General features: G+C 34.2%; 1 protein-coding gene across 1 annotated transcript in view; it reads right to left on the bottom strand.

Annotated features, from left to right (window-relative positions):
* CFAP47 (cilia and flagella associated protein 47) overlaps window positions 1–26,040 on the bottom strand; it is a 437,978-nt gene that overhangs the window by 37,471 nt on the left and 374,467 nt on the right. The window contains exons 57-58 of the mRNA XM_078364097.1: window positions 2,110–2,269; window positions 1,077–1,171 (exon numbers count right to left, since the gene is read on the bottom strand). Of these exons, the coding sequence (XP_078220223.1) occupies window positions 1,077–1,171; window positions 2,110–2,269 (255 nt within the window). The remainder of the gene's footprint in view (window positions 1–1,076; window positions 1,172–2,109; window positions 2,270–26,040) is intronic.

Genomic DNA, 26,040 nt, shown 5'->3' with positions numbered 1-26,040 from the left:
GGTCAAAGATATTACTATATTTGCGAATTTTTACTCTGGTTCAAATTAAACTATATAAGGAAATATGTAGTCTTGACCTTCCTTTATGACCAGTGTATTTGGGGAAATGCTTTACTTACAAGCAAAACTTACTAGTGTCTCTTCTTTCTAAGTGGTGATGTAATTGCATCAGTAGAAGTCTAACTCTTTTTCATTTACAAAGATTGATATTGGAGAGAGAAAGAAACAGCAAAATTTCAATACTGATTTTCATTCATCTGTTGTTGCTAAAGGGGGAGATCCAAAATAAATATCCCTTTGCTTTGCAGAGCAATTCAGTGCACCTTAGTGATGCAGAATACCATCTAGAGCCTGGTAAGAGGTTTGAATACTAAATATCATTGGTAATCTAAGAGAAATTTTGTTTCTTAGGTTGATCCTGGGAAGAAAATGGGAAAATCAAGGAATGCAATAGAAGTGAGAAGAGTATTGAGGAAAGAAAACACACAGAAACTTGAGAAGCCTAGGGTATGTGGAGGAACAAAATAAGGTCAATGATTAAAAGAAAGGCATTTAAGGGCAGAGATTTTATATTGTGTTTATTGTGGCAAAATAAACCTTCCTGAAAACTTCAGGAAGTACATTCTGACTGGTTGGGGGATCCCACAAAGTTTTTATTCTTGAGACAATAATAAAGGGATCCGCATCTCCACAGCATAGTTCTTAGATGAGACCAAGAGTTACACAGAAGTCGAAATAGGACGACTAAAAGTGACTTAAGAGCAAGTCACTGAGAATCTTACAAATCTAGTGCAGAGCTCTGTGGGATAAAGGAGTCTGAAGTTAATTTCATCTTAATTTTATCTGATATCTGCATTTCACCAACAGGAAGGCAACAAAAAATAGTGTGGTTTTATGGAAAAATCACTGGACACATTAGGAGCACAGGTTTATGTCTTAGAATTCCCACTTTAGATATACTCTATTCCCACATGACAGCCTACTTTCTCTGGAATTCAAACAAAGAAGACATGGGAATAGAGTATATCTAAAGTCTCTAAGAATTCTGGCATTCTCTGATCCTAATGTATACCTACCTTGAGGAGATTCAGGAGGTGGTGCTTCTGGGAGTCCAACAACAGGGTATATCCAAGGTATCACTTGTACTTCTTCACTGTCTATTCCCATAAAACTAATTAGAAATTAAAATATTAGGAGTGAACAAAAAGAGAAACTCCATATTAACAAAAAGCTTATTTTTTATTAACCCTATGGTATTGTAGTAAAGCTTGTGAATTTAGACTTTGGTAGAGAGAAACTGATGAAATAAAGAACATTTTCTGCAAATGCTAATTTTATAAACATTTCAAAGCAAACCCTGGGAAATCATCACAAAGCAAACTGTAATGAAACATGAAATATCAGTTAAAATTGAAGAGATTTTCCCCCTTCTTTAATGAGGGATAATACAGCCCTCTTGGGATCCATTCTATATTGGATGGGCAAAGCACAAAATGAAAACTGCCATGAAGTACAGTACTTCAGAATTTTGTGAGGTATTTACATTTGGAGGATACTACCTAAAAGAAAGGGGACATTTGTCCAAATATTTTAGGTGCATCATACACCATTAGGAAGACAGCAATATTAGAAAATGTTTATAGGCTGGGAGTGGTAGCTTATGCCTGTAATCCTAGCACTTTGGAAGGCCAAGACAGGTGGATCACTTGAGGTCAGGAGTTCAAGACCAACCTGGCCAACATGGTGAAAACTTATCTCTACGACAAATACAAAAACTAGCTGGGCATGGTGGCACATGCCTTAATCCTGGCTACTCGGGAGACTGACATGAGAATTGCTTGAACCTGGGAGGCAAAGGTTGCAGTGAGTCAAGATCATACCACTGCACTCCATCCTGGACAACAGAGTGACTCCATCTCAGAAAATTAATTAATTAAAAAATGTTTATGATCATGTTTGAAGTTGGGATTTTTTCCTTAAAATGAAATGCTAGACATTGCAGGCAAGACAGGTTGAGCATGGGACTTATGTAAAAGAATAAATTCCCATCCTTGAAGGCCTTCAAGCTTGTTTAATGCATTACTATAATGGTCTTTATTTAAATGTTACCTTTTAAACTCTGTACTCAACTCACGAAAATTGTCAATAGTCCAATATTTTCCATTTGCTCTCATCATCCGTATAATTACCATTGTTCTGTGTAATTTCATAATTCTGGGTATAAATAACAATGGGATATCTACATATCCCTTAGGAAGCAATTCAATTCCTGTAAAACACGCAATGAATAATTTTTAATGTTGTAAATATTAATAGACTATAATTTTAACATGAGAAAGTAATCACCTAATTCAATTACTGATTATTGATTTTTAAAAACTGCTTCTGAACAAAAAAATACATTATGCTAAATTGTAAGTTCACTTCACTATTTTACCTTAGATATCATCAACCCTATTAAAGATACATTTTCCTGAAGTAAGAAGTTTCTCCTGAAGATGCCAGAAGAACTGAGGAAATGTTGAAAGTGATGGCAGAGGTTTCCCAGAGTGATCAAAGAACCACAAAACCCATGTCTTTTCACACCTTGCCACATTCTACAGAGGATACAGTACAGCAATTTTTGATCCTTTATTTTCTTGATGTGTTTTTCTAGACTATAATAGGTATTAAGTCTCTGCTTAGAACCCCCACATTGCTGCCACTAAAAGCTGTTAACTTATTTAGCTGATCCATGAGGAAAGTCAAAGCTTATTTGTGAAAGAAAGGGGCATCTGCTCCTACTTGGGAAAACCAAGAGACAGAAAAACTGACCGCGTTTCCCTGTGGTCTGATAGATTAGAATTTTTCAACTTTTACTATGCTTAAGAACCACCTGAGAAACTTGATAGCCATGGAACCTGCAGAGCCACATCCCTAGAGATTCTTAGTTAGGCTGAGCTAGGGCATCTTATGAGAACATACTTAAAAAAAAAAAAAGTTACCTCTTGGATAAGTTTACAGAAGTTCGAAGAATGTTAAGCTTCAGGACATTTGTAACAGTGAGGGTTTCCAAGCCTATCAAGCCTATGAATGTCTACCTTTCTTTAGTACTAACACTGTTTTACAAGACAATAGAGGATAACTGACCATACTCATTTTTTATTCTGTTGTAAGACTGATGGAAACCAAAGTCATTTTTTCTCAACATTATTTTATTAAACAATTAAAAAGATCACAAAGGGAAATTAAAAAGGGCCCCTTTGCAAAACCTTCCAACTAAAAATTCTTGTAAGTTTTCAAATTTTATTCCTTGAGAAAATTAAAACATTCTAAAGCCAAGTAACATTGTTAATAAACAATAATTAATATAATTAATAGTTAACATTTGTTGAGAATTGACTATATTCAGGCTCCATGCTAAGTATTTTTATATAACATCTTATTTAATTCTCAGAAAACTACCAAAAATTAAATGGTTTTATGATTCTTATTTTAGAAATAAAAAAAATTGACAAAGTTTAATTAAATAACTTGTACAAAGTCCCGCTGAAAGACTGTGTTGTTTATAAGGTATCTAAACCAGGGCTCCCCAACCACCAGGTGGCAGACCAATAAGAGTCTGTGGCCTGTTAGGAACTGGGTCGCACAGCAGGAGGTGAGCAGCATGTGAGTGAGCATTACCACCTGAGCTCTGCCTCCTCTTAGATCAGTGGCAGCATTAGATTCTCATAGGAGAGCCAGCCCTATTGTTAACTGCACATGTGAGGCATCTAGGTTGCGTGCTGCTTATGAGAAACTAACTAATGCCTGACGATCTGAGGTGGAACAATCTCATCCCGAAAATCTTCTCCCATCCTGTCCCACATCTGCGGAAAAATTGTTTGTCATGAAATCGGTCCCTGGTACCATAGAGGCTGGGAACTGCTGATCTAAGCAAAGTCAATTATCTTCAACTTTGCTTTTATGAGTTCTATATTTTCATGAATCAGTGTTCTATGAAATAGATAATGTTAATTAATATAAACACACTTTCTCAAAAAAAGTTATACATTATGAAGGTCATTACATTTTATATACAGAGATATTTGCAAGAATTTCCAAAATACATTTGAACTCAACTTACTCTTTTTTGACTAATATTTTTATTGTAGTTCTCAATTATTCTTAGCACAATAAAATAGATTTTCTATGTGACTTTAAATCTACATACCTCCCTTCAGGGTGAGGAAGGAGCAAGCTAGATGACTATATATTTCACAGGTCATAAGTGCAAATGTTATTAAGAATACAGTTTATGGAGATTTCATTATGTTTAATTTCAGGGAAACTACAGATTAATTCATTTTAAAGTATGTTTGCATAAAAACAGCAAAGGTTAACTCACATAAACCATGCATGCGTCCTCAAGGAAATAAAATTTAGGAATTATAACTTGCCCTTATAAGATTATATTATTACTAAAAAAAGATTATACTACCACTAAAAATAAACTTAGGCTTTTAGATGGTGAAGATAGTGTAAGAAGTCAAGACAGATAACAAAAGAGTATCTCATTACTTACACCATGATTTTTTTAAATGTTTAAATTGAAAGTATAGAAAGACAATGCCATGACAAACATGGCTATTTTATTTAAAATCTAATACCCTATTTGCAGTTGTAACTTTTTTACCAAGCATGCAAGTAGAACTGTAGTTAATTATTGAATTCTTCATAGGTTTCTTTAGCTATTATTACACCTTGGATGGATAAGAACCACTATAATGCTGTTAACTTCCAAGAAATCACTGAAAATTAACATTGAAAAGAACTTTGAGAATGTATCAAGTTCATTTTTCATCTCACAAATTAAGTTTTATTTTCTGTGGTTTTCCCATTGCCCTTCACATTACTTAGACTATGGACAGGAAAGTTGTTCTTCCTTCTAAAAAAATCTATCATTGATGGGTATTTGGGTTGGTTCCAAGTCTTTCCTATTGCAAGTAGTGCTGCAATAAACTTATTTGTGCATGTGTCTTTATAGTAGAATGATTTATAACCCTTTGGGTATATATCCAGTAATGGGATTCCTGGGTCAAATGGTATTTCTGGTTCTAGATCCTTGAGGAATCATCATACTGTCTTTCACAACAGTTGAACTGACTTACCCTCCCACCAACAGTGTATTAAGAATTTCTATTTCTCCACATCCTCACGAGCATTGGTTGTTTCCTGACTTTTTAAATGAACATCATTCTAACTGGTGTAAGATCTTGTTGTTTTGAACTGCATTTCTCAAATGACTAGGGATGATGAGCTTTTTTTTTCATATGTTTCTTGGCTGCATAAATGTCTTCATTTAAGAAGTGTCTCTTCATATCCTTCACTCACATTTTGATGGGTTTTTTTTTTCTTGTAAATTTATTTAAGTTCCTTGTAGATTCTGGAGATTAGACTCTGTTAGATGGAAAAGAAAATGTGGCACATATACACCATGGAATACTATGCAGCCATAAAAAAAGAATGAGTTCATGCCTTTTGCAGGGCCATGGATGAAGCTGGAAATCATCATCCTCGGCAAAATAACACAGGAACAGCAAACCAAGCACGACATGTTCTCACTCATAAGTGGGAGTTGAACAATAAGAACACATGGACACAGGGAGGTGGGCATCACACACTGGGGCCTGTGGGGTTGGGGGGGATGGGGAGGGAGAGCATTAGGACACATATCTAATGCATGTGTGGCTTAAAACCTAGCTGACAGGTTAACAGGTGCAGCAAACTACCACGGCACATGTATACCTATGTAACAAACCTGCATGTTCAGCATATGTATCCCAGAACTTAAATTAAAAAACAACACCATGAATTATATATCGACAACAACAAAATCCACCCACGTTTTCTTCTAATACTTGTATGCTTTCATTTTGAAAGTTAAATAATGTTTGATCCATTTGTAATTTACACTTACATATGAAGTGAACAATTTATCTATGTTATTGATAATATAATGATCAAGAAACCCACTTATTTAAAAGAGTACTGATTTGAAATGCTGGCTTCATAGCATTTCCATATATATTTGGGTTATTTCAGGATTTCCTAGAGGTTTGCTTTGGTCTTTCTGTCACTTCATGTGTAATTACACATTGTATCAATTATAGATACTCTTTTTCTAGTAGGATTAACTGCCTTCTTTTCCAGCTCATTTTTTTAAACAATTTTTAAAACATGCAATGAATAGTTAGCTACAGGGAGCAAACTTGGATGGGGGAACAAATGATATTTTTAATGCCATCACTCTACATTTATACATCAGCTTAAGGATATTCAAAATTTTTTTTCATCCAAGACCTATCCAAGAGCAAAAGTATGCCATTTATTTTGTTTTTCTTATTTGAGTACCAACCTCATTTTATAAAGTGTATCTAGGTTCTTGGAACAGGTTTTCAGCTAGTCCTAATTTTCAGTGTTACTAGAAGTTAAAAACATCTTCATATGTGTTTAGCAGGAAGCTGGGAGTAATCACATCAGTTGTTTGTATTTTCTGACTGGGAAATCTAGTTAGTATAATGATTATATTTATTAGATCAAGTAATCTAATAAAACATATTAGAAACTCAAAATGTTTGTGCTTCTTTTTTTTGTCCATTCCCATACAGTTACTACATAATTTAACTACAGTTAGATTTATTATGTTCTGTTACAGTCATCATTCTTGAGGTTTAACTCTACTAAGCATTTGGGAAAAATATGCATATTTTATTTTACATAAATTATTTTACATGCACACACATATATATATATTTATATTTAAGGGAGTTATGCATTATTTTTAGAATTTTAGAAGCCCTGATAATAAATCATGTTTAGTATCTCAGGAATACTAAAAATAATGACATTATTATTATTATTTGTGCTTTGCTGTAAAATCTACGATAACCCAGTTGCAAGTAGCATTCAAATTTTATTTGGTGTATACTTAAAACTACTATTTGATTGTTCTTTTGATTAAAGGTGTTAGAAATTTTTACCCTTTGATCCCCTATTTGAAATATGCAAGTTGTATAGTGTTTTAATAGCTCTGAGATTTTCTGTCTTTCAAGAAAATTTTCTCAAGATGGTAAAGTGAACATAACCCTAACTTTAGTAACAAAATTATTTCATCCTGGGCAATTCATTTTTCGTCACTTTAGTTGTATTACATTTCTGCTCCACTGTGCACAACTTCCAATAATTACTGTGACATTAGAAATGGCCCATCTCAGATAATCCCAGAGACACTAAGAAGGAGAAAGTTTTCTGACATTGAGCACTGTCAATCACATGTTGAATAACCACTGACATGTATAATAGCAAAGAGTTTCTGGCTTTACATATGTGCTTAAATAGAATATCTTCATGCTCCTTCTATCCCCATAACTCTATGATAACATTTTTCTTAATATGTTGAAAAGATAACTAAGATTTAAAAAATTCTTAAGAAACTGTATTTTTCTTGGGAAGTGGCTGGTTTTAATTTTAATTAAATTACCCACAGACAATTTTAAGAAAAAATAATGTCTCCCTCTGTTACTACTATAACTAATATACCTATTGATTGATCATGATGTCTTCCTCTTCTTCTGCACTGTACTAAGAGAAGTTTAATTCTGTGCTCTATTACTCACTATTTCTGGGAAACTAGGAAAGTTATTTATATTTCTAAGTGAGATTTTCTGCACATAAAAAAGGAAGCTAATAAAATATACACACTAAGCTTTTGTTATGGCAAAGGTACAACCCAGGCCTGTCTAGATAATTCCATCTTGTGCAATATGCTTTTTATTCTACACTATTTTATTCTTTTATTTATTTAGAAAATTCTTATATGTTGTGCATTATAATAAGCACTGGGGATAAAATATTAAAGAAAACAAATCTCCTGTTTTCTTGAGTCAGAGATTCCAGAACATGTTGGCAAGTGAGAGTAGACATTAACAAATAAATAAAACATACAGTACGTATGGTGTTATGTAAAACAGTTAAAGGTTAGACAGTGAAATCGATACTAATACAGGATGTTCAGGAAGGTCTCTGTAATAAGGCATTGCTTGAGCAGAGTACCTAAAGAAGTTTGAGAAGCCTCACAGAAATCTGTAGGGGGAATATTGAGATAGCTGTTGGATATATAAATCTGGATTTAAAGGAGAGGTCAAGGCTGGGGCTATGAATTTAGAAGTTGACATTTCATGTGTGAGCAAATGAGATCCCATCAGAAATGAATGTAGATAGAAATAAAAAGAGAAGGTAGCCTCTAGGAAGTCAGGGGGACAGGAACAGCAAAGGAGAATGAGCAGGGCTCACTAAAGAAATAAGAAGAATAAAGGGAGAATTGATTCCTGGAGATCAACTGTTTCCAAAGCAGTGAGAGATCAAGTGTGTCAAATAGTGCTCATGGATTGAGCAAGATGAGGACTGCTTACGATGGATAATTATATCTGACAATGTTAGGTTACTAATTAATTAAAAGAGCAGTATCACAGAGTAAAAAAGGATGATGGTGATGAAACTGGATTACTTTGGGTGAGATAATAGTATAAGAAATGAGGGCAGTAAATAGAGTCAGGCTTTCAAATAGTTTTGGTATCAAGGAGGATGAGAGAAGTGGGATGACAGCTGGTAGGAACAGGGGATAAAGAGCTGTATAACTTTTAAATTGAGAGCTACTGTAGCATGCATTATGATGATAAGAATAATCCATTAAAAATCTATTATGAAAGAAAGAGTAGAAAATTAGACAGCTTCACATGATTGAGTAGGTTTGGGATTCAGTAAACTGGTGGAGAACTTGGCAATAAGAGCACAGAATACTTTTCTGATGTAATGTGAGGGAAGGCAAGGTACATGGATGCAAATAAAATTAAGCTGATCTATTAATATGTGATGACAGAAACAGACAATTTGCCTTTACATTCTTAATAAAATAGGAAGAATATCACTGAGAAAATGGGTGGAAGTGTTGCATGTCACTAGTAGTCTTCAGGTTTCAATTCACTGTAGGCAACTTTACTATAGTAAACTTTATTAAAGAAAAGTGATGTCCCATCAAAAGTTCATCACTCACACACATTTTACCTATTTCTCTATCTCCCTTTCTCTCCACCATCTATATATATATCCGCCTACTAATCTACCTCTTTTAAATGCCTGGTGTTGTATAACTCCTAAGCAGGTATTAGTCCTCTTTTTGTTATAATATTTACCTGGATTTCTGAATTGAAGAAAACTGCATAAAATGACAGAAAAGAGAAATGACACTATGCCTTATGTTCCATTTAATAAAACCAGACACTTACAAGCGATTTTAATAGTTTCACTTTCTGCTCTCTTCATTAAAATATTCTGGTGGTATAAAGAGGTCTAAATTTCAGGTTACAGAGATGTTTTTTAAAGGGCAAACTCCCAGTCATCCTTATATAATGAGAGTTACAGCCTTGTGTTTTTCAATAAAATCAGCAGCTTTACTGACTAGATAGGAAACCCAAATGCTTTATGCTACAAATCATAATTACAAATCTATATAATTGAAACCTGAGCTAAGTTGGGTAGAAAATTGATCATTTGACATAATAGGGAGGAAGGTTTATTTTAAAATGTGAAACCATGCTTAGCTGCCAATGTAATTTGATAAACTTCCATGACAATTATCTGGAGATCTGGGTGTGCTTACAGAAAGCAGCAGTAACATCATTATATGTCACTAAACACTGGGTTCTTGAAGACCTTTTCCAATTTACAAACAGTAGTCTTTTATTTCAAAAACATATTATTTTTCAAAATAATATTTTTCTTATTTTTTGGTAAACTAAATTATACATGTTAACTAAAATCAACATGACACAAGTCACAGAAATTATATTTCATAAGGAAAGAAAATATAAATGCATCTTTTCTAAATGCTAATGCAAGAACTCTGAGAGTTGAGCTCTGCTTATTAGCAATCATATAAGTATAAATGATGAATATTTCATCTTTTAAAAATTAGATATATTATAATTTTTATTGTTATGGATCTTTAAAATTTGGTCTTGAGTTCTTTCTATTGATAGTGGACATTAGCTAAAATAGTCACAGTCTAGGAGAGCCCTGACAAGTGATAAGTTAGATTCAGGTGTGTGTGTGTGTCAAGTGAGACACAATGAGGAAATAAAACCAAATGCATGAAACAAGAAATTTATTATTCACAGATGCCAGAGAAGTTAGCCATGAAGCCAGAGGACCAATGAGAATTTCCTTGGTGGTGGTCAGCTCAACCAGCTGGTGGAGAATGTGTGTGTGTGTGTGTGTGTGTGTGTGTGTGTGTGTGTGAAAGTGTGTGTGAGAGAGAGAAAGCGTGTGTGTGTGTGTGAAAGAAAGTGTGTGTGAGAGAGCGTGTGTGTGTGTGTGTGTGTGTGTGCGCGCACGCATGTGCGCGCACGCATAAACATGCCTGTGAGAGAGAGACAGAAACAATGTGCTGGGTTTGAGTTTTGGGACAGTGGAGATGAGAAACAACTGGATTATAACAGCAAAAAAACACAAAACACAAGGGAGGGGATGTCTTAACTAGGTCACCTGTGTGACTAGGTTTCAAATAACTTATGTCAAGCCCAAAAAATGTATGTCAAAGCAGCAACTATATTAAACAAATTTATGATACGGCATTACAAATGCGAAGTATAGTGTATGTCTTTATCATTTTGCCTGTTTTCTCATATTATGATATCCTTTTCTATTACAAAAATAGTTGAGATAATTACAGATTCACATACAGTGGTAAGAAATGAAAGATTCCACGTACTTTTTGCCCAATTGCCTCCAATGATGTCATTTTGTAATATTATAGTGAAGAAAATCAGAACACTTATATTAATACAGTCAAGATATAGGAAAGTTCCATCACCACAGGAATCTCTCAGGTTGGATTTTTAGAGCCACCACCAACTCCTGCCCCATTCCATCCCTAAATTACTACAACCACTTATCTGTTTTCCATTTATTTAATTTTGTCATATCAAGAATGCTATATAAATAAAATCAAACTATATGTAACCTTTTGCAGTTGGCTTTTTTCACTCAGTATAATTCCCTGGACATTCAATCAAGTTGCTGTATTTAATCAGTGCTTCATTCCTTTCTGTTACTGAGTGTACTCTATGGTATGGATAAACCAGAGTTTGTTTAACCAGTCACTCATTGAAAGTAATCTGAGTTGTTTACAGATTTCAGCTATTATGAATAAATCTGCTAAGAACATTTATTCACATGTTCTGGGGTAATATATATTTTAAATTTTCTGGGATAAATTCCCTATAGTTCAATGGTTGGACAGTGTATTTAGTTGCACTTGTAATTTTATGAAAAGATTTTTCCAGACTGGCTGTGCCCTTTTATATTCTGACCAGCAATGTATGAATGATTCAGTTTCTCTACACCCTTGCCAACATTTGTTGTTGTCATTGTTCTTTATTTTAGCTATTCTGATAGGCTTGCAGTGAAATCTCACTGCCGTTTTATTTTGCATTGCCCTAAAGATTAACGATGTTGAATACCTTTGCAAATGTGTTTATTAACCATCAGTATAATCTCTTTGGTGAAATGTCCCTTCATCTGTTTTTGCCCACTTTCTAGTTGGATTTTATTTTTACTGTCAAGTTTTTGTCATTGTTAGATATTCTAGAAATGAACCGTTTGTCAGATATGTGATTTGGAACTATTTGCTCCCAATTTATAGCTCTCCATTTCACCATCTTCTCATTGGGTATAATAGGAAATTTTTTTTAGTTTTGAGGATATCTGGTTTATTAATTTTTCTCCTTATGGAGCTTGCTATTGGAGAAATCTGAGAAATATGTTTTGCACTATGTTAATTTTTGTGTAATATGTGAGTACTTTGACAGGAATTGCATTGCAGGAAATTTATAGATCAATTTAGATAGAGCTGACCTCCTTACTATATTGAGTCTTCCAGTCAATTAAAATGGCATATGTCTTTATTTATAAAGTTTAATTTTGTTATTTTCTGCATATACATCCTACATGCATTTTGTTAGATTTTTATCTTAGTTTTTCATTATTTTGGAAGATTATCAATAGTATTGAGTTTTAAATTTCAGTTTCTACATTTTGTTGCCAGTATATATAAATACAATTAATTTTTTGTGTTGTCGTTCTACACTGTGATTTGGTGAATTAACTTACTTATACATGCTTTGTTTTTTGGCAGGTCTCTTGAAGTTTTCTAGTAGACAAACCTGGTCAGAAAATAGGAACAGTTTATTTCTTCCTTTACATTTTGTACATATTTTGTTTCTTTTTCTTGCCTATGGTACTAGAACTTTAACTAGTATGTTAAATAAGAGTGGTGAGAGTGGATATTCTTATGTTGCTCCCTATTTTAGGGGGAAAGTATACAATGTTCATCATTGAACACGATGTTAGCTATAGGTTTACTATGCAAACACTTTACCAGGTTGAGGAAGTTATCTTCTAGGTTGCAAAGAGTATTTGTTTTAAAAAAATAATGGATATCGGTTTGCTTCTAACTCTATTCTGTATTGATTGACATAATCATGTAATTTTTCTGCCTTCATCTTTTAACAGATAAGATGACATTAATGGAATTCAAAATATTAAACTAGTCTTTATTTCTCGAATAAACTGTTTGATTGTGGTGTATACTTTTTGCTATATACTGATGGATTCAATTTGCTGATATTTTGTGACTAATTTCATGAATAACATTGGAATGTAGTTTTACTTTCTTGTTAAATGTTTTTGGTTTTTGTATCAGAGTAATGCTGGCTTCATAGAATGAATCAGGAAGTTTTCCTTCATCTTCTCTTTTCTGGAAGAGTTTGAGAATGATTGGTGTTAACTCTTCTTTAAATGTTTGGGATAATTTACCACTGGAGCTCTCTGGGACTGAAGATTTCTTTTGGGAAGCTTTTAAACTATGAATTCAATTTCTTAAATAATAGTATTCAGATTGTCTATTTCATCTTTGGTAAATTTTGGTAGTTTTTTATTTACTAAATATGGATAAATTTCATATAGTTGTTGAAATTATGTGTTTAAAGTTGTTCACACTACTGCTTTATTTTTTAATGTCTGATGCTATCTGTAGTGATACTGTTATGGGTTTTGTGAATACCTTTTGGGATTCCAATTTATGTATAGTGTTTTTTAGTATATCATTTCATAGAATTTTCTTAGTGCTTTTAAACAGGAATTTAATATCCATAGGCAACTTATCACTCTCTCCTACCAATGTTTTACTACTTTAAGTAAAGCATGCAAACTTTATGTTTATGTTATCAAAGCACAAAGAATACAGAAAATAAGAAATACAGTCATTATACCTCAATTCCATTTAGATAACCTTATACTTCCTACATTTTATCATATAAATGTCTTAAGACATTCCTTTTGCTGTCTCTCTACAAATATATGTGTATATATATGTATATATATGTGTGTATACATATATATATATACATTTTTGTAACATGTCACGAGGTGATGTAATTTTTGCTACAATCATCAAATATGATTTAAGAGACTGAAGGGAAGTAGGGCAGTCTGTTATATTAATTATTATTTTTATCCATATGATATTCTTTCTTTAAATTTTTTTTTTAAAAACTATTCCTTATCTTTGTAGAGAACATTCTTTAACGATCTTTAAGGCCTGGTTTGCTTAAAATAAATTCACTTTCCCTTTATATGAGAATATCTACATTTTCTCTTTATGTATAAAGAATATATTTTCTGGATATGGAATTCACAGTTTATAGTTACTTCCTTTCAGTATTTGAAAAATGTATACCATTTCCTTCTGACCTCCATGGTTTTGGATGAGCAATCTACTGTCATTTCAATTGGTTTTTCCCTATAAGTAATGCACTGTACCTCTCTGGTTACTTTCAAGGTTGTTTTCTGTGTGTGTGTCTTTACTTTTCAGAAGTTTAATGATGATTTGTCTTGCCTTGGATTTCTTTTGCTTTACACTGACTGGAGTTTACTTAGTCTCTTGAATCTGTAGGCTTAGGTGCTTCATCAAATTCAGCAAGTTTTGAGACATTATTTATTTGAATACTTTTTCATTACCTCTCTCTCCTCTCCCTCTGGAGCTCTGATGATACACATTTTAGCTCTTTTGTTATTTTCCTACAGGTCCCTGGTACTCGGTTCATTTTTGTAAAAGTCTATATTCTCTTTGTTGTTCTGACCATATAAATTATATTGATCTCTCCTCAATTGCACTGATTCTATACTCAATCATCTCCATTCTATTCTTGAGCCCATCTGGCAAGATATATTTAACTTATATTTAATCAGTTCCACAACTTTTGTTCGGTTCTTTATTCAACATTTTTCTGAGATTCTCCATTTTATGTTTCATTAGAATTCAAAATTGTTTCTTGAAGCAAAATTTGGACAGACTCAAACTGCCCCACTGAAGATGGGGAGGGAAAGTTTTGCTTCCTGCTGGCCTCACTGACACCAAGAGATGAGACTGGAGGAAGTAGAACACCAATTAGCTCACTTCTTGCCACTTCATTCTACCTCCTTCATACCAAGTGGGGTTGGAGGCTCTGTTTCCACTGGTCTTTGTTCACATATGGGGAGAAGGAAAACAATGCTAGCTACCCTGGTTCAAATCCTTTCATCCTTTCTTGTTGCTGCACCTCTACCAACACCATTCTGGCAGGAGAATCACAGCACTGTGTGCTTCTGCTGGAGGAATGGCAGATTACTTCCTTACTTGGTCCCATCAACACCACAGAAAATACAAGGGGAAGGGAATCACAGTGTGCTGCTTCTAAGGCATAAAAGTACTTAGGGGTGGGGCAGAAAATCAAGAATTTGGGAAAATTAAATTCCATGTTGTTATAGGTCTAAGTTTCCCTTTTCCTTGCTGTCTGTTACACAGAGGGTCATTCTTAGCACGAAGGTTGACATTACTTATCTTTTGGTTCCCTCAACTTTCAAAGCTACAAATGATGTGTTGAATCATTTTAATACTTCAAATCTCTTTGAATTCTTTTTTTGCCTTCCTCTTCTGCCACTAGCATGAGAGAAATTTCTCTACTTTCATAGGTTCATGTGATTAGATTAGGCCCACCTGGATGATCTCACTTTTTAAGGTCACACAGCAAGAGAGGAAGTACCATAACACTGCTGTGGTTTGGATATGGTTTGCTTGTCCTGACCAAATCTTATGTTGAAACTTGATCCCCAGTATTGGCAGTAGGGCCTAATGGGAAGTGTTTGGATCATAAAAGAAGATCCTTCATGAATAGATTAATGCCCTCTTAAAAAGAGCCTGGTACCTTTCCCCACTCATTCTTGCTTCCTCTCTTACCATGTGATCTGCACACCCTGGCTCCCCTTCACCTTCATCCATGAGTGGAAGCAGCCTGAGGCTCTCATCGGAAGCAGATGTTGGTGCCATACTTCTTGTACAGCCTACAGAACCATGAGCCAAATGAACCACTTTTCTTTATAAATTGCCCAGTCTCTGGTATTTCTTTATAGGAACACAAAACAGATTAATACAATAAATAACAAAAGCATAGGAGTGATACTTCATAACATTCACAGGTTCCAGGAGATGTGACCTGGAATCTTGAGGCTGTATTAGTTTCCTGTGACTGCTATAATAAATTACCACACAATGGGTGACTTAAAGAAAAATTTATTCTCTCAAAGTTCTGGAGGCAAGAAGTTGGAAATCAAGTTTTTGGTAGGGCTGTGTACCTTCTAAAGGCTCTAGAGGAATATCTGTTCGTTGTCTCTTCAGACATTTGGTGGTTGTTGGTATTCATTGGCCTGTAACTGTATCTTTCATTAGTCTGTCTTCACCTTGCCTTCTGCTTTCTGTCTGTCCAAACACTCTCTGCCTTTCTTTTATAAGGATACATGTGATTCTACTTACGGTCCTCCTAGATAATCCAGCATAAACTTCTCCTATTAGAAAAATTAATTATCCCTTTTGTTATATAAGGTGATTTTTGCCATATAAGGTAATATTCATAGTTTCTTGGAATTAGAAAGTTGACATATTTTAGAGGCAGGAGTATTTGTTTAGTTTATCAAACTAGGTGACAAACAAGATGACAATTTAAAGCAGTTTCATAGAGGTAGATGTCATGTTAAGAAGAGGAATATTCTGTAGGTATTTTTTAAAAATGTTGGTAGGGCTTGTTGACAGGTTGTTTGGGGGATGTGAGAGAAAGGGGAGAGCAAAGATGACACCATGATGTCTCATCTTACGATCTATCATGGCAGAGTTGCAATTAATGAGACCAAGTAAAACTAAAGGACAAAGTATTTTGGATAGGGAGAGCTATTTTGTTTTCGGAAATGTTAAATTTAGAGATTTCTATTAGATATTTAAATATAGATAATGTGTAGGGCATTGAATTTTTAAGCCCAGATTTAACAATGTTTGTGGGTTAGAAAAAATTAAAAAATTTGAGTGTGACTAACATAAAAATGGCAACTAAAACCGAGTCTGGATGAGATCACCCATGGTATGAGCACAGACAGAGATCCATAAAATTCATCATAGATTTCCATAAGAGAACCAAACATCATGTTCTTTAATACTCCAGCATTTAGAGTATTTGAGATCAAAAGGCACAAGCAAAAGAAAGTGACGTTTTGCAGGATGTGAGGTAGGAAAACAGCTAGGACAGTGTGAATATCCTAGAAGGCAAGTGAAAAACGATTTCAGGCTGGAAAGGTTGAGGTGAGGTAAGATTAGGAGAATGAGTTTATAGTTAAATCTGGCAATGCAGAGATCATTTAAACCTTGATAAATGTTGTTTTGATAGTGTCAAGAAATAGCCTGATTGAACTGGTTCAAGAAAAAAAAAAAGGGAGGTTTGGAATTAGAGTACTCAACTCTTGAGGTATCATGATTTTTTTAGGAGCTTTAATATAAAGGAGAGACATAAAATCGGGTATATCTTGTACAAGATTATGTGAGGATAAGCATTAATTTTTAATACGAGTAAAATTGCATAACTTTATGTAAACATTAGAATAAAGAGAAAAAAATTTATAAAGCTCCTGATAAAAAAAAGTATCTGGAGTCATCACAGAGGGAATATGGTAGACAGTTAAATATGGGCCTAAAGAAAAGGGTGACAGGAGTTCATTCACTGTAACAGAAGGGAAGGCAGACCATATGGTGACAAGTACAGTCATCTGTTTCATTGAGATTGTGGAAGCTTTTGGAAGTTCTCATTTGATTGCCTGTAGCCTGTATTTCTCTCAATGAATTAGTACTCTAGGTCATTAGTTAAGATTGAGAATGTACGAGAAGATTTTGGAGGTGTGAGGAAGGAGTTAGGTGTATGAAATTGTCAAGAATGAGAGGGCTCAGGAAATGTAGTATGACTGTAAGAATTCCTTAGGAAACAGTTTATATTTAGTGGTCATGGATTTAATGTGATCCCTTTCAGCACATTTGCATATTTTTCTTCAGCTACATTTATCTAAACAGAGACAGGCATAGATGAGCTCGCCATTCATAATTACGAGTATTAGATAAGGGGAGGGGAAGGGATACTGAGGAAGCAAGGAAGATGAGACTATATGCAAGAGAGTTGTTGTAACTATGGACCATGAAATTGATTTGGTGAAGTGAAGGCATGAGAAAGGGCAAGTTATGAGTGTGTTCCAGAATTGCAGTACTAGAGGGAATGAATTGAAAAGAGAGGAGGTGGGAGTAAGAGAATGAGACACTTGAAATGAAGATTATGGAGGAATTGAAGTTATTTAATGACAGTACAGAGTATGAACACAGGCACAGGAAGGAAAACAGCTAGGACAGTGTGATATCCTAGAAGGCAAGTGAAAAACTATTTCAGACTGGAGGGGTTGAGATAAGGTAAGATTAGGAGAATGATTTTATAGTTAAATTTGGCAACACAGAGATCATTTAAACCTTGATAAGTGTTTCTTTGATACAGTGTCAAGAAATAGCCTGATTGAACTGGGTCAAGAAAAAAAATAGCAGGTGGGGGAAAGGGATACAGAGGAAGCGAGGAAGATGAGACTATATGCAAGAGAGTTATTGTAACTACGGACTTTTGTTATTGTAACTAAGGACCTATTGTCACTATGTAACTATGCAGTTATTATAACTATGGAGAGTTATTTTAACATAATTCCCTTTTATGAGATGACTTAGGCATGGCTAGGTTAGGTAAAGAGCAGGTAATTGAGGGAAAGTACAACAGTTACAGAAGAAAACAACTATGTGGATATGGAAGTCAACAAATATTTTAAGAAATATAGTGTTGGCGCTAAAGACATTTTCTTTGATGGCTGAAAATTCAAAACTCGAGATTTTAAGGAGAGAGGGAGAATGTGTTTACTCTGTTTATAGGTTTTTGTATGTTTGTTGGTCTGTTTGTTTCTGTGCAGAAACCTTTAGTTTTATTAGGTCCCACCTGTTAATTTTTTGTTTTGTTGCAATTGCTTTTGGTGATTTAGCTGAAAATTCTTTACCAAGGCCAATATAGAGAAGACATTCTCTAGATTTCCTAGTAGGATTTTTATAGTTTGAGGTATTACATTTACATCTTTAATCTATCCTGAGTTAATTTTTGTATATGGTGAAAGGGAGGGGTCTAGTTTCATACTTTTGTATATGGGTAGCCAGTTATCCTAATACAAATTTATAGAAGAGGGTGTCCTTTCCCCAGTATGTGTTATTGTAGGCCTTGTTGAATCAGCTGGTTATAGATGTATGGCTTTATTTCTGGGTACTATAGTCTGTTCCACTGGTCTATGTGTCTGCTTTTGTACCAGTACCATGCTGTTTTGGTTACTGTAGCATTGTAGAATCCTCTGAAGTCCAGTAGCATGATGCCGCTGACCTTGTTCTTTTTGCTTAAGAATGCTTTGGCTATTTGGGCTCTTTTTTGGTTCCATATGAATTTAAAAATATATTTTTTGAATTCTGTGAAACAATTATGTTGATAGATAGAAATAATGCAGATATCTAGATTGCTTTGGACAGTATGTCCATTTTAAAGATATTGACTCCCCCATTGCATGGGCATGGAATGCTTTTCCTTTTATTTGTGTCATCTCTGAGTAGTATCTTGCAGTTCTTGTGGAGATCATCACCTCTTCGGTTGGCTGTATTCCTAAGTATTTCAATTTTTTGTGGCCACTGTAAATGTTGATCTTTCTCGAGTGTATGTTATCTTTTTTCTTGCCTTTTACATATCTCATAATGTTTCAGTTGAGAGTAATACAAATAGGTTTAGTGTGGTGTGGGGACTAGTTTGCAAAAGGGAATTTTTCTCCATGTCTGCTCCATCCTTAGCCTTAGACTTCCCATTGCACAGTATCTGATATTGGGTCTGCCTTTTGTAACATATTTAGTGTTGTTTGTGACTTAAAGCTTTTTCTAGCAGTAAAGTTGGTAGGGCAGTTTTCTCTACTGTCCTGATTAAGCTTTACTCTTAGGCACCATGTCACCTTGTCTCAGATATGGCCTTCTCAGTTTTATCATTCTTACCCTAGTGGTAGTTTTTACATGGACTCCTGCCTCTCCTCAGGAGTAGAGCATTTTTCTCTCTGACCCTCCTATATCAAAAATGGGTTTTTACCAATGCCCTAAGTATTTCCATTTTTGCTGCTTTTCTTCTCTCTCCATAGGAGAGGTCAGGCTTTTTTTTTCATAGAGAATATAAAACAGAAGTGTGCAAGATTTTCATGTCTTTCCCAGAGAAGCTGTATTCTCCCTCTTCCAAGTTTGCACCACAAAATATACTTTTTCAGAAGCCCCTCCAGTCTTTTCTGTGACACCCAGTGGGATTTAGGGGAAAAACGTTTCCAAGAAGGTTCCAGTCTCTATATATTCAGCCCTCAGGGACTTTCTAATCTCATCAGTGTACATTCAGTGACCTAATTATCCAATATCCCTGGCTCTACTTACAAATATGTCATTGTAGTTTTATGTACATATAAAAGCTTTCATTTAGTATCTCTCTGTAGGCGCCAGCCTTTACTCAGATTTTAGGCTAGCTGATTTCCCTGTGATTTCAACTTTGTGAGATTTTTTTTTCTCATCATGAACTTTTAGTTTTTTCAACTTTTTATTGGACAAATATCTCTCAGGGAGATGTTGAAAATGTTTTGTAATGGGTAATAAAAAAGTTTTCCAAATTAATGACAGATATAGAAATAGAATATTATTTAAAATGTGCAAAAATCATGAAAATACTGTCTGCAGAAGCCAAATACAAATAGCAATGTTTGAACTGTGAGTTCTGCTTCCTGAAATCTGAAATCTAAAGGACTCTTGGTATTAGCCAATGTAATTACTTTATGTTGACAATGATGAATTCATTCCCAAAAAAGAAAGGTGATATTACCTAACATTTATTTATCTGTAAACTTATCTACCTTTAAATAAAGGTAAAATATAACATTGAAAATGTTTAAAGTTACATAAAAATACACCATTCAAAATTACACCTATGTAGTTTTAATCACATGTAGAAAATTATTTAGAAAAACTATGGCTTGGAATTTTAAAGAAAAAATTAATAAATGTTAAGTGGAATACAACAACATAGTTAAATATATCTTCCATAGGTATTTTTCTGCCAGGAATCTTTATCTAAACAGAAGTAGGATTCCCTAATATTATGATTAGCTTCAATGACAACAACTTAAAATTGGGACTCTAAAGTCTTTAAGAGTAAAATACAATTTAATGAGTATTTACAGAAATTATTAACACTGTATAAAATGTTTTAAATAGTGAGCTATTCCTTTTAGTACTGCATAACAGAATATCAGGAAAAGGAATGAAGTGATATAAGAGTCATTATATAACTAAACTTTTATATTAATCTTTCTCATGAAAGTGATGAAAGGTTTTGCATTCTTGAGCAGAGAAAACTGCTATCATATTTCAAGTAAAGCTTTTATGTTATCTAGGGATCAATAAGAGAAGCTGTAATAGTGAGCATTTAATATCAGTAATAAAATATTAACTACAAATAATCATAAATGTTACTTGTATTATGTGACAATAAGCCATCTTTTTTTTTGCTCTAGTGTCATGGAAAAGAATAAGATATATTGTCATTACTATTGCTGTTTTTTAAAGAGAGATCTAAAATGGTTTTGAGCATGATTCATCCATTAGAACACATAAAAAATATAAAAACATAAAATCTAAACACTTCTGAAGACAGATGAACAAATATATATGACACACTGAAATAAATTCAATGTCACAGAAATGTCATTTCTTCATGTATTTATAATGTTATAAATTATAAATTTAAAATAAGCCTGATAAATATTTCATTGAGTTTTCTATGGAAGTAGCCAAGTTTATTATAAGGTTCATATGGATAAAATATTAGGAAAGAATAGGCAGCAAAACCTTGAAAACAAAAGGTAACATAAAAGAGCAATCCTCAAAACATATTAGAGAATATTTTAAAAACTCTCTGATTACAACAGTGTAGTTTTGCCTATTATAAACAGATCAGGGACAGGCGCGGTGGCTCACACCTGTAATCCCAGCACTTTGGGAGGCCGAAGCGGGTGGATCACGAGGTCAAGAGATCGAGACCATCCTGGTCAACATGGTGAAACCCCGTCTCTACTAAAAAAAATACAAAACATTAGCTGGGCACGGTGGCGCGTGCCTGTAATCCCAGCTACTCAGGAGGCTGAGGCAGGAGAATTGCCTGAATCCAGGAGGTGGAGGCTGCGGTGAGCTGAGATCACGCCATTGCACTCCAGCCTGGGTAACAAGAGCGAAACTCTGTCTCAAAAAAAAAAAAAAAAACAGATCAGTGGAATAATAGAGATAATCCAGAAAGAGCCAAAGTCCATATGGCAGTATAATCTATGATAATATGGGCATATTAATTCAGTAGTTATGAGATGGACTTCTTAATAAATCCTGAAGAAACAGAGAACTATTCGGATAGATGGGAGAAAAATACCATGTTTATGGATTGTTCTTAATGATACAATGTTTCTGAGATGACAACTGCCCCCAAATCAATCTATAATTTCAATGCAATTTGTATTAGTCCATTTTCATACTGTTATAAGAAATTCCCAAGACTGGCATTGTCAGGCTTAAAATGCTCCAAAGTTTTATGCTCTGCTTCCCTTTTAAATATAAATTCCAATTCCAAACCATCTCTTTGTGAATTCCTAAAACTGAACACTTTTAAGAGCACCCAGGTCATAACTTGAACACTTTGCTGCTTAGAAATTTCTTCTGCCAGGTACACTAAATAACCTCTCTCAAGTTCCAAGTTCCACAGATCTCTAGGGCAGGGCAAAATGTCACTAGTCTCTTTGCTAAAGCATAGCAAGAATCACTTTTATTCCAGTTCCCAACAAGCTCCTCTTCTCCATCTGAGACCACCTCAGCCTGGACTGCATTGTCCGTATCACTATCAGCATTTCAGTCAAAGCCATTCAACAAGTTTCTAGGGAGTTCCAAACATTCCCACGTTCTCCTGTCTTCTGAGCCCTCCAAACTGTTCAAACCTCTGCCTGTTACCCAATCTCAAAGTCACTTCCATATTTTTAGGTATCTTTATAGCACAATTCAAATCAAAATCCTAGCATGCATGCGTGTGTGTGTGTGTGTGTGTGTGTGTGTGTGTGTATGTGTTTGGAAATTGGCTAGCTGATTCTAAAATTCTTAAGTAAGTGCAAAGGATCTAGAATAACTATAAAAATATTGAACAAGAGAAAAGGTTTGAAGTATTTATGTTACCAAATATCAAGACTTACTATATAGCTATAGTAGTAGACAGTACAAGTGCAAGGATAGATTAATAGAATATTTGAACTAAATAAAGTCTAGAAACAGGCTCATATATATACTGTCATCTGATTTGGGAGAAAAATAGCACAAAAAAATCAATGATAAAAGTATGGCTTTATCCATAAATGCTGCCAGTAAAATTTGGCATACACAGTGTCTAAATGGAACTTTGAGTCCTATATCTCACCATATTTGAAAGTATCAAGTATGTATCATGAAATGTAAGCAATAAAACTTCTAGGTAAAAGAGAAATATATCTTCATGACTTTATGCCCCAGATTACTGAGATTATTGCCAGTATATAGTACCTAAATTTCAGCTGAAGAGAGTCACCTGTCCAAATTAAAACGCCTTTCCTGAGGGTAGACTCCATTCAATGATGAATTGATGTGGAAGGTGAGGGAGAGATGTGTAAAATCCTGTCCCCTTTATCCCAAACTGGGGCAACTCTGAAGAGTTATCCTAGCTTCAGTGCTAGCCATTGGGTAAACTGACAGCTTTGTCCCTACTTTCTCCCCCTAATCAATCTTGCTTCATTCTCTTCCTTCAGTGGTGTTGATCCTCAGAGCACTTCCTAATAAACTTCATACCCCCACCTTCCTTTTCAGAGTCTATTTCCCAGGAAAACTATTCTGTAACAGTGATGTTTAAGATACTTTTGAGTGAAACTTGGATCTATATGTTTACATTTTCTAAGTTATTTATTGGTGTTTTATAGGAATACTGTGTAGAGGGTAAGAGTTCAAGCCCCAAATTCAAACCTAAGTTAATAGAATTTATCTTATAGTGTTCTGAGGACTAAATCAATTAATATTTGTAAAGTGCTTAAAATAGCTCCTGGCACATTGTCTATTGTATTGTTCATGGCAAGTGACATCATTTTTCATTAGAATACCACTAAGTAAATTTTTATTTAGGTGATATAAAGGTATGCCAAAAATTGTGAAGGTAATATGTGAATAACTGAAATATGGAGAGTATTTTCTAAGAGAAATGTTGAAGAAGTGTAAAACATATGATGGGTTAGGAATGTCAAGAGGAATAAGGCTGGATAACTTTTATATCTATTTAAATCTAGATACAGATGTAACTGTAGATGTAGATATCAACTGTTCCATAAGAAGTTATTTTCTAGAAAACTGAGATTCACCAAGACACCAAAATTATTTAATCAATTAATAATTTTAGTTTATAAAATTAAAACCATTTGTTTAGGAATTGTTTTATCTAGGAACAAATAGATTTTATAAGAAAAATAACTATTTATTTCTTTTCCAGGAATGTATTTCCTGGCATGTAACATCAGGTGCTAGATCTTGTTTGTTATAAAACTGAGGAAAATAGGAGTCCGTTTTGGGGTTGACCTATTTTCATTTATACGAGTACTCACAATAACATATCTTTTTACATAGTTTTAGTATTTAGAAATGTCTTCACATACACAATTGTGTATGTTTATCAAAAAGTCTTATTAGGTAAAACTTATTTTTTATAATGTCCAAAATTGGGTTCATACAGGATAGAAACTAACCCAAGATAATACAGCTTATCCATGTTAGAGTAGAAAGAAGAACACAGATTATTTGACCATAACCTAATGCTCAATCCCCATACCTTGGCTACCTTTCTAAGGTTCTAGGTCTAATTTTACATCTATGTGTAGATTTGTAAAGTTTTTTGCTATAATATGTAACACTAGAAATATAATAATGCTAATCCTCCACCTTTTTTAAAATGTTAGAGGACCCAGTAACATGTTACAGCTAATATTTTTCCACAAGTTTAATCTTGTTTTAGTAACATTTAATTCTTTCCTATTAAAAGAGAAAAAAAGAATATTGCAAGTCCTAGAACTTTATTAGCTTTGTAGAAGGATGTCCTTTGAATTCACAATTCACCTACACTCCTGTCCTGTTCTTGGTTATTTGACCTGATTAAATCTGTAAGCAAGGTAACATTTCAAAGTGAAAACCTGGCAAGTTAAGATTCTTCACTGACAGGAAGACCCTTTTCTTCTTCTGGTCTAGTTCTTGTCACCAGTTTTGAATGATAATGAAAGGAACAGAGAACTTTCTAAAAATAAAATGAAGTACTTAGCTATCTATAGTATGAAATTCATTCCAAGGAAATAATTTCTAGAAATATATATTTCCTTAAAGGAAGAAAAGGGCTGTGAACACTTTCTCCAATGGGAAAAATACTCTATAATAGCTAGAGCTCCAATCTAGGTCAACATCTAACTACATCTAGATCTAATTTTATTAAACAACTTTGTAATCCCAAGGAATTGTAAAATTTCTGAAAGAAGGTAATATGGGAAATATTTATAGAAATTATTTTTATCTATGTCCTTTTGTAATATAGAGACTAAATTCTTTGTAAAGTCAGCTTGATTGGGATGATGAATAGAGTGGCTGCTACTATGGAATGAAGCAGTAGCATTCATACATGAGAAACATATGTTAGTTATAACAGCTGTCACTCAGTTTCCTTTACTGCCTAATATTGAATAGAATTGAATAGAATGCATTGTCACATCATATGGCAAATTAGAGAGTACAAGTTTAGAACTTCCCTGCTCAATCAGTTCATAAGAGGGGAAAATAACATTTACAAAAGTATATTTCTTGGCCAAATACATGTTTGAAATACATATCACTTCCTCTATCTAAAAATACACACAGCACTAGAGAGGAAATAAAAGGCCTAGGAAACCCTGCCATAAAGAAATGTTGTTTAGCCAAGTATTTCCCAAATTTACTTAGGCATAGAATGTAGAGTTTTTAATTCTATTTCTGTAACTACTAGTAGGTATATATAACTTAGATGTTTCTGTTTCTTTGTGTTCTTGTTTTTTTTTTTTAATTGTACTTTGGGCTCTGTTGTACATATGCACATCCTGCATCCAGCAGCATTGTTGTATAGGGACATACATGCCATGGTGGTTTGCTGTCTCCATCCACACCCCCACTCTGTGACTACATCAGTCATTTCTCTCCAACCTCCCTGCCCCACCCCATCCCGCTGTCCCGTCCCTCCCCTCCACCCCAACACCTACCCCAGTGAGTGTTGTTCCCTTCCCCGTGCCCAAGTGTTCTCATTGTTTGTCACCTGCCTATGAGTGAAAACATGCGGTATTTGGTTTTCTCTTCTTGTGTAAGTTTGCTGAGAATTATGGTTTCTAGGTTCATCCACACTTAGGTAATTT

This window comes from Callithrix jacchus, chromosome X (assembly GCF_049354715.1).
Source record: "Callithrix jacchus isolate 240 chromosome X, calJac240_pri, whole genome shotgun sequence".
NCBI classification, from domain to species: domain Eukaryota; kingdom Metazoa; phylum Chordata; class Mammalia; order Primates; family Cebidae; genus Callithrix; species Callithrix jacchus.
The sequence above is the reverse complement of the archived record's forward strand: the minus strand, read 5'-3'. Positions and strand labels throughout refer to the sequence as shown.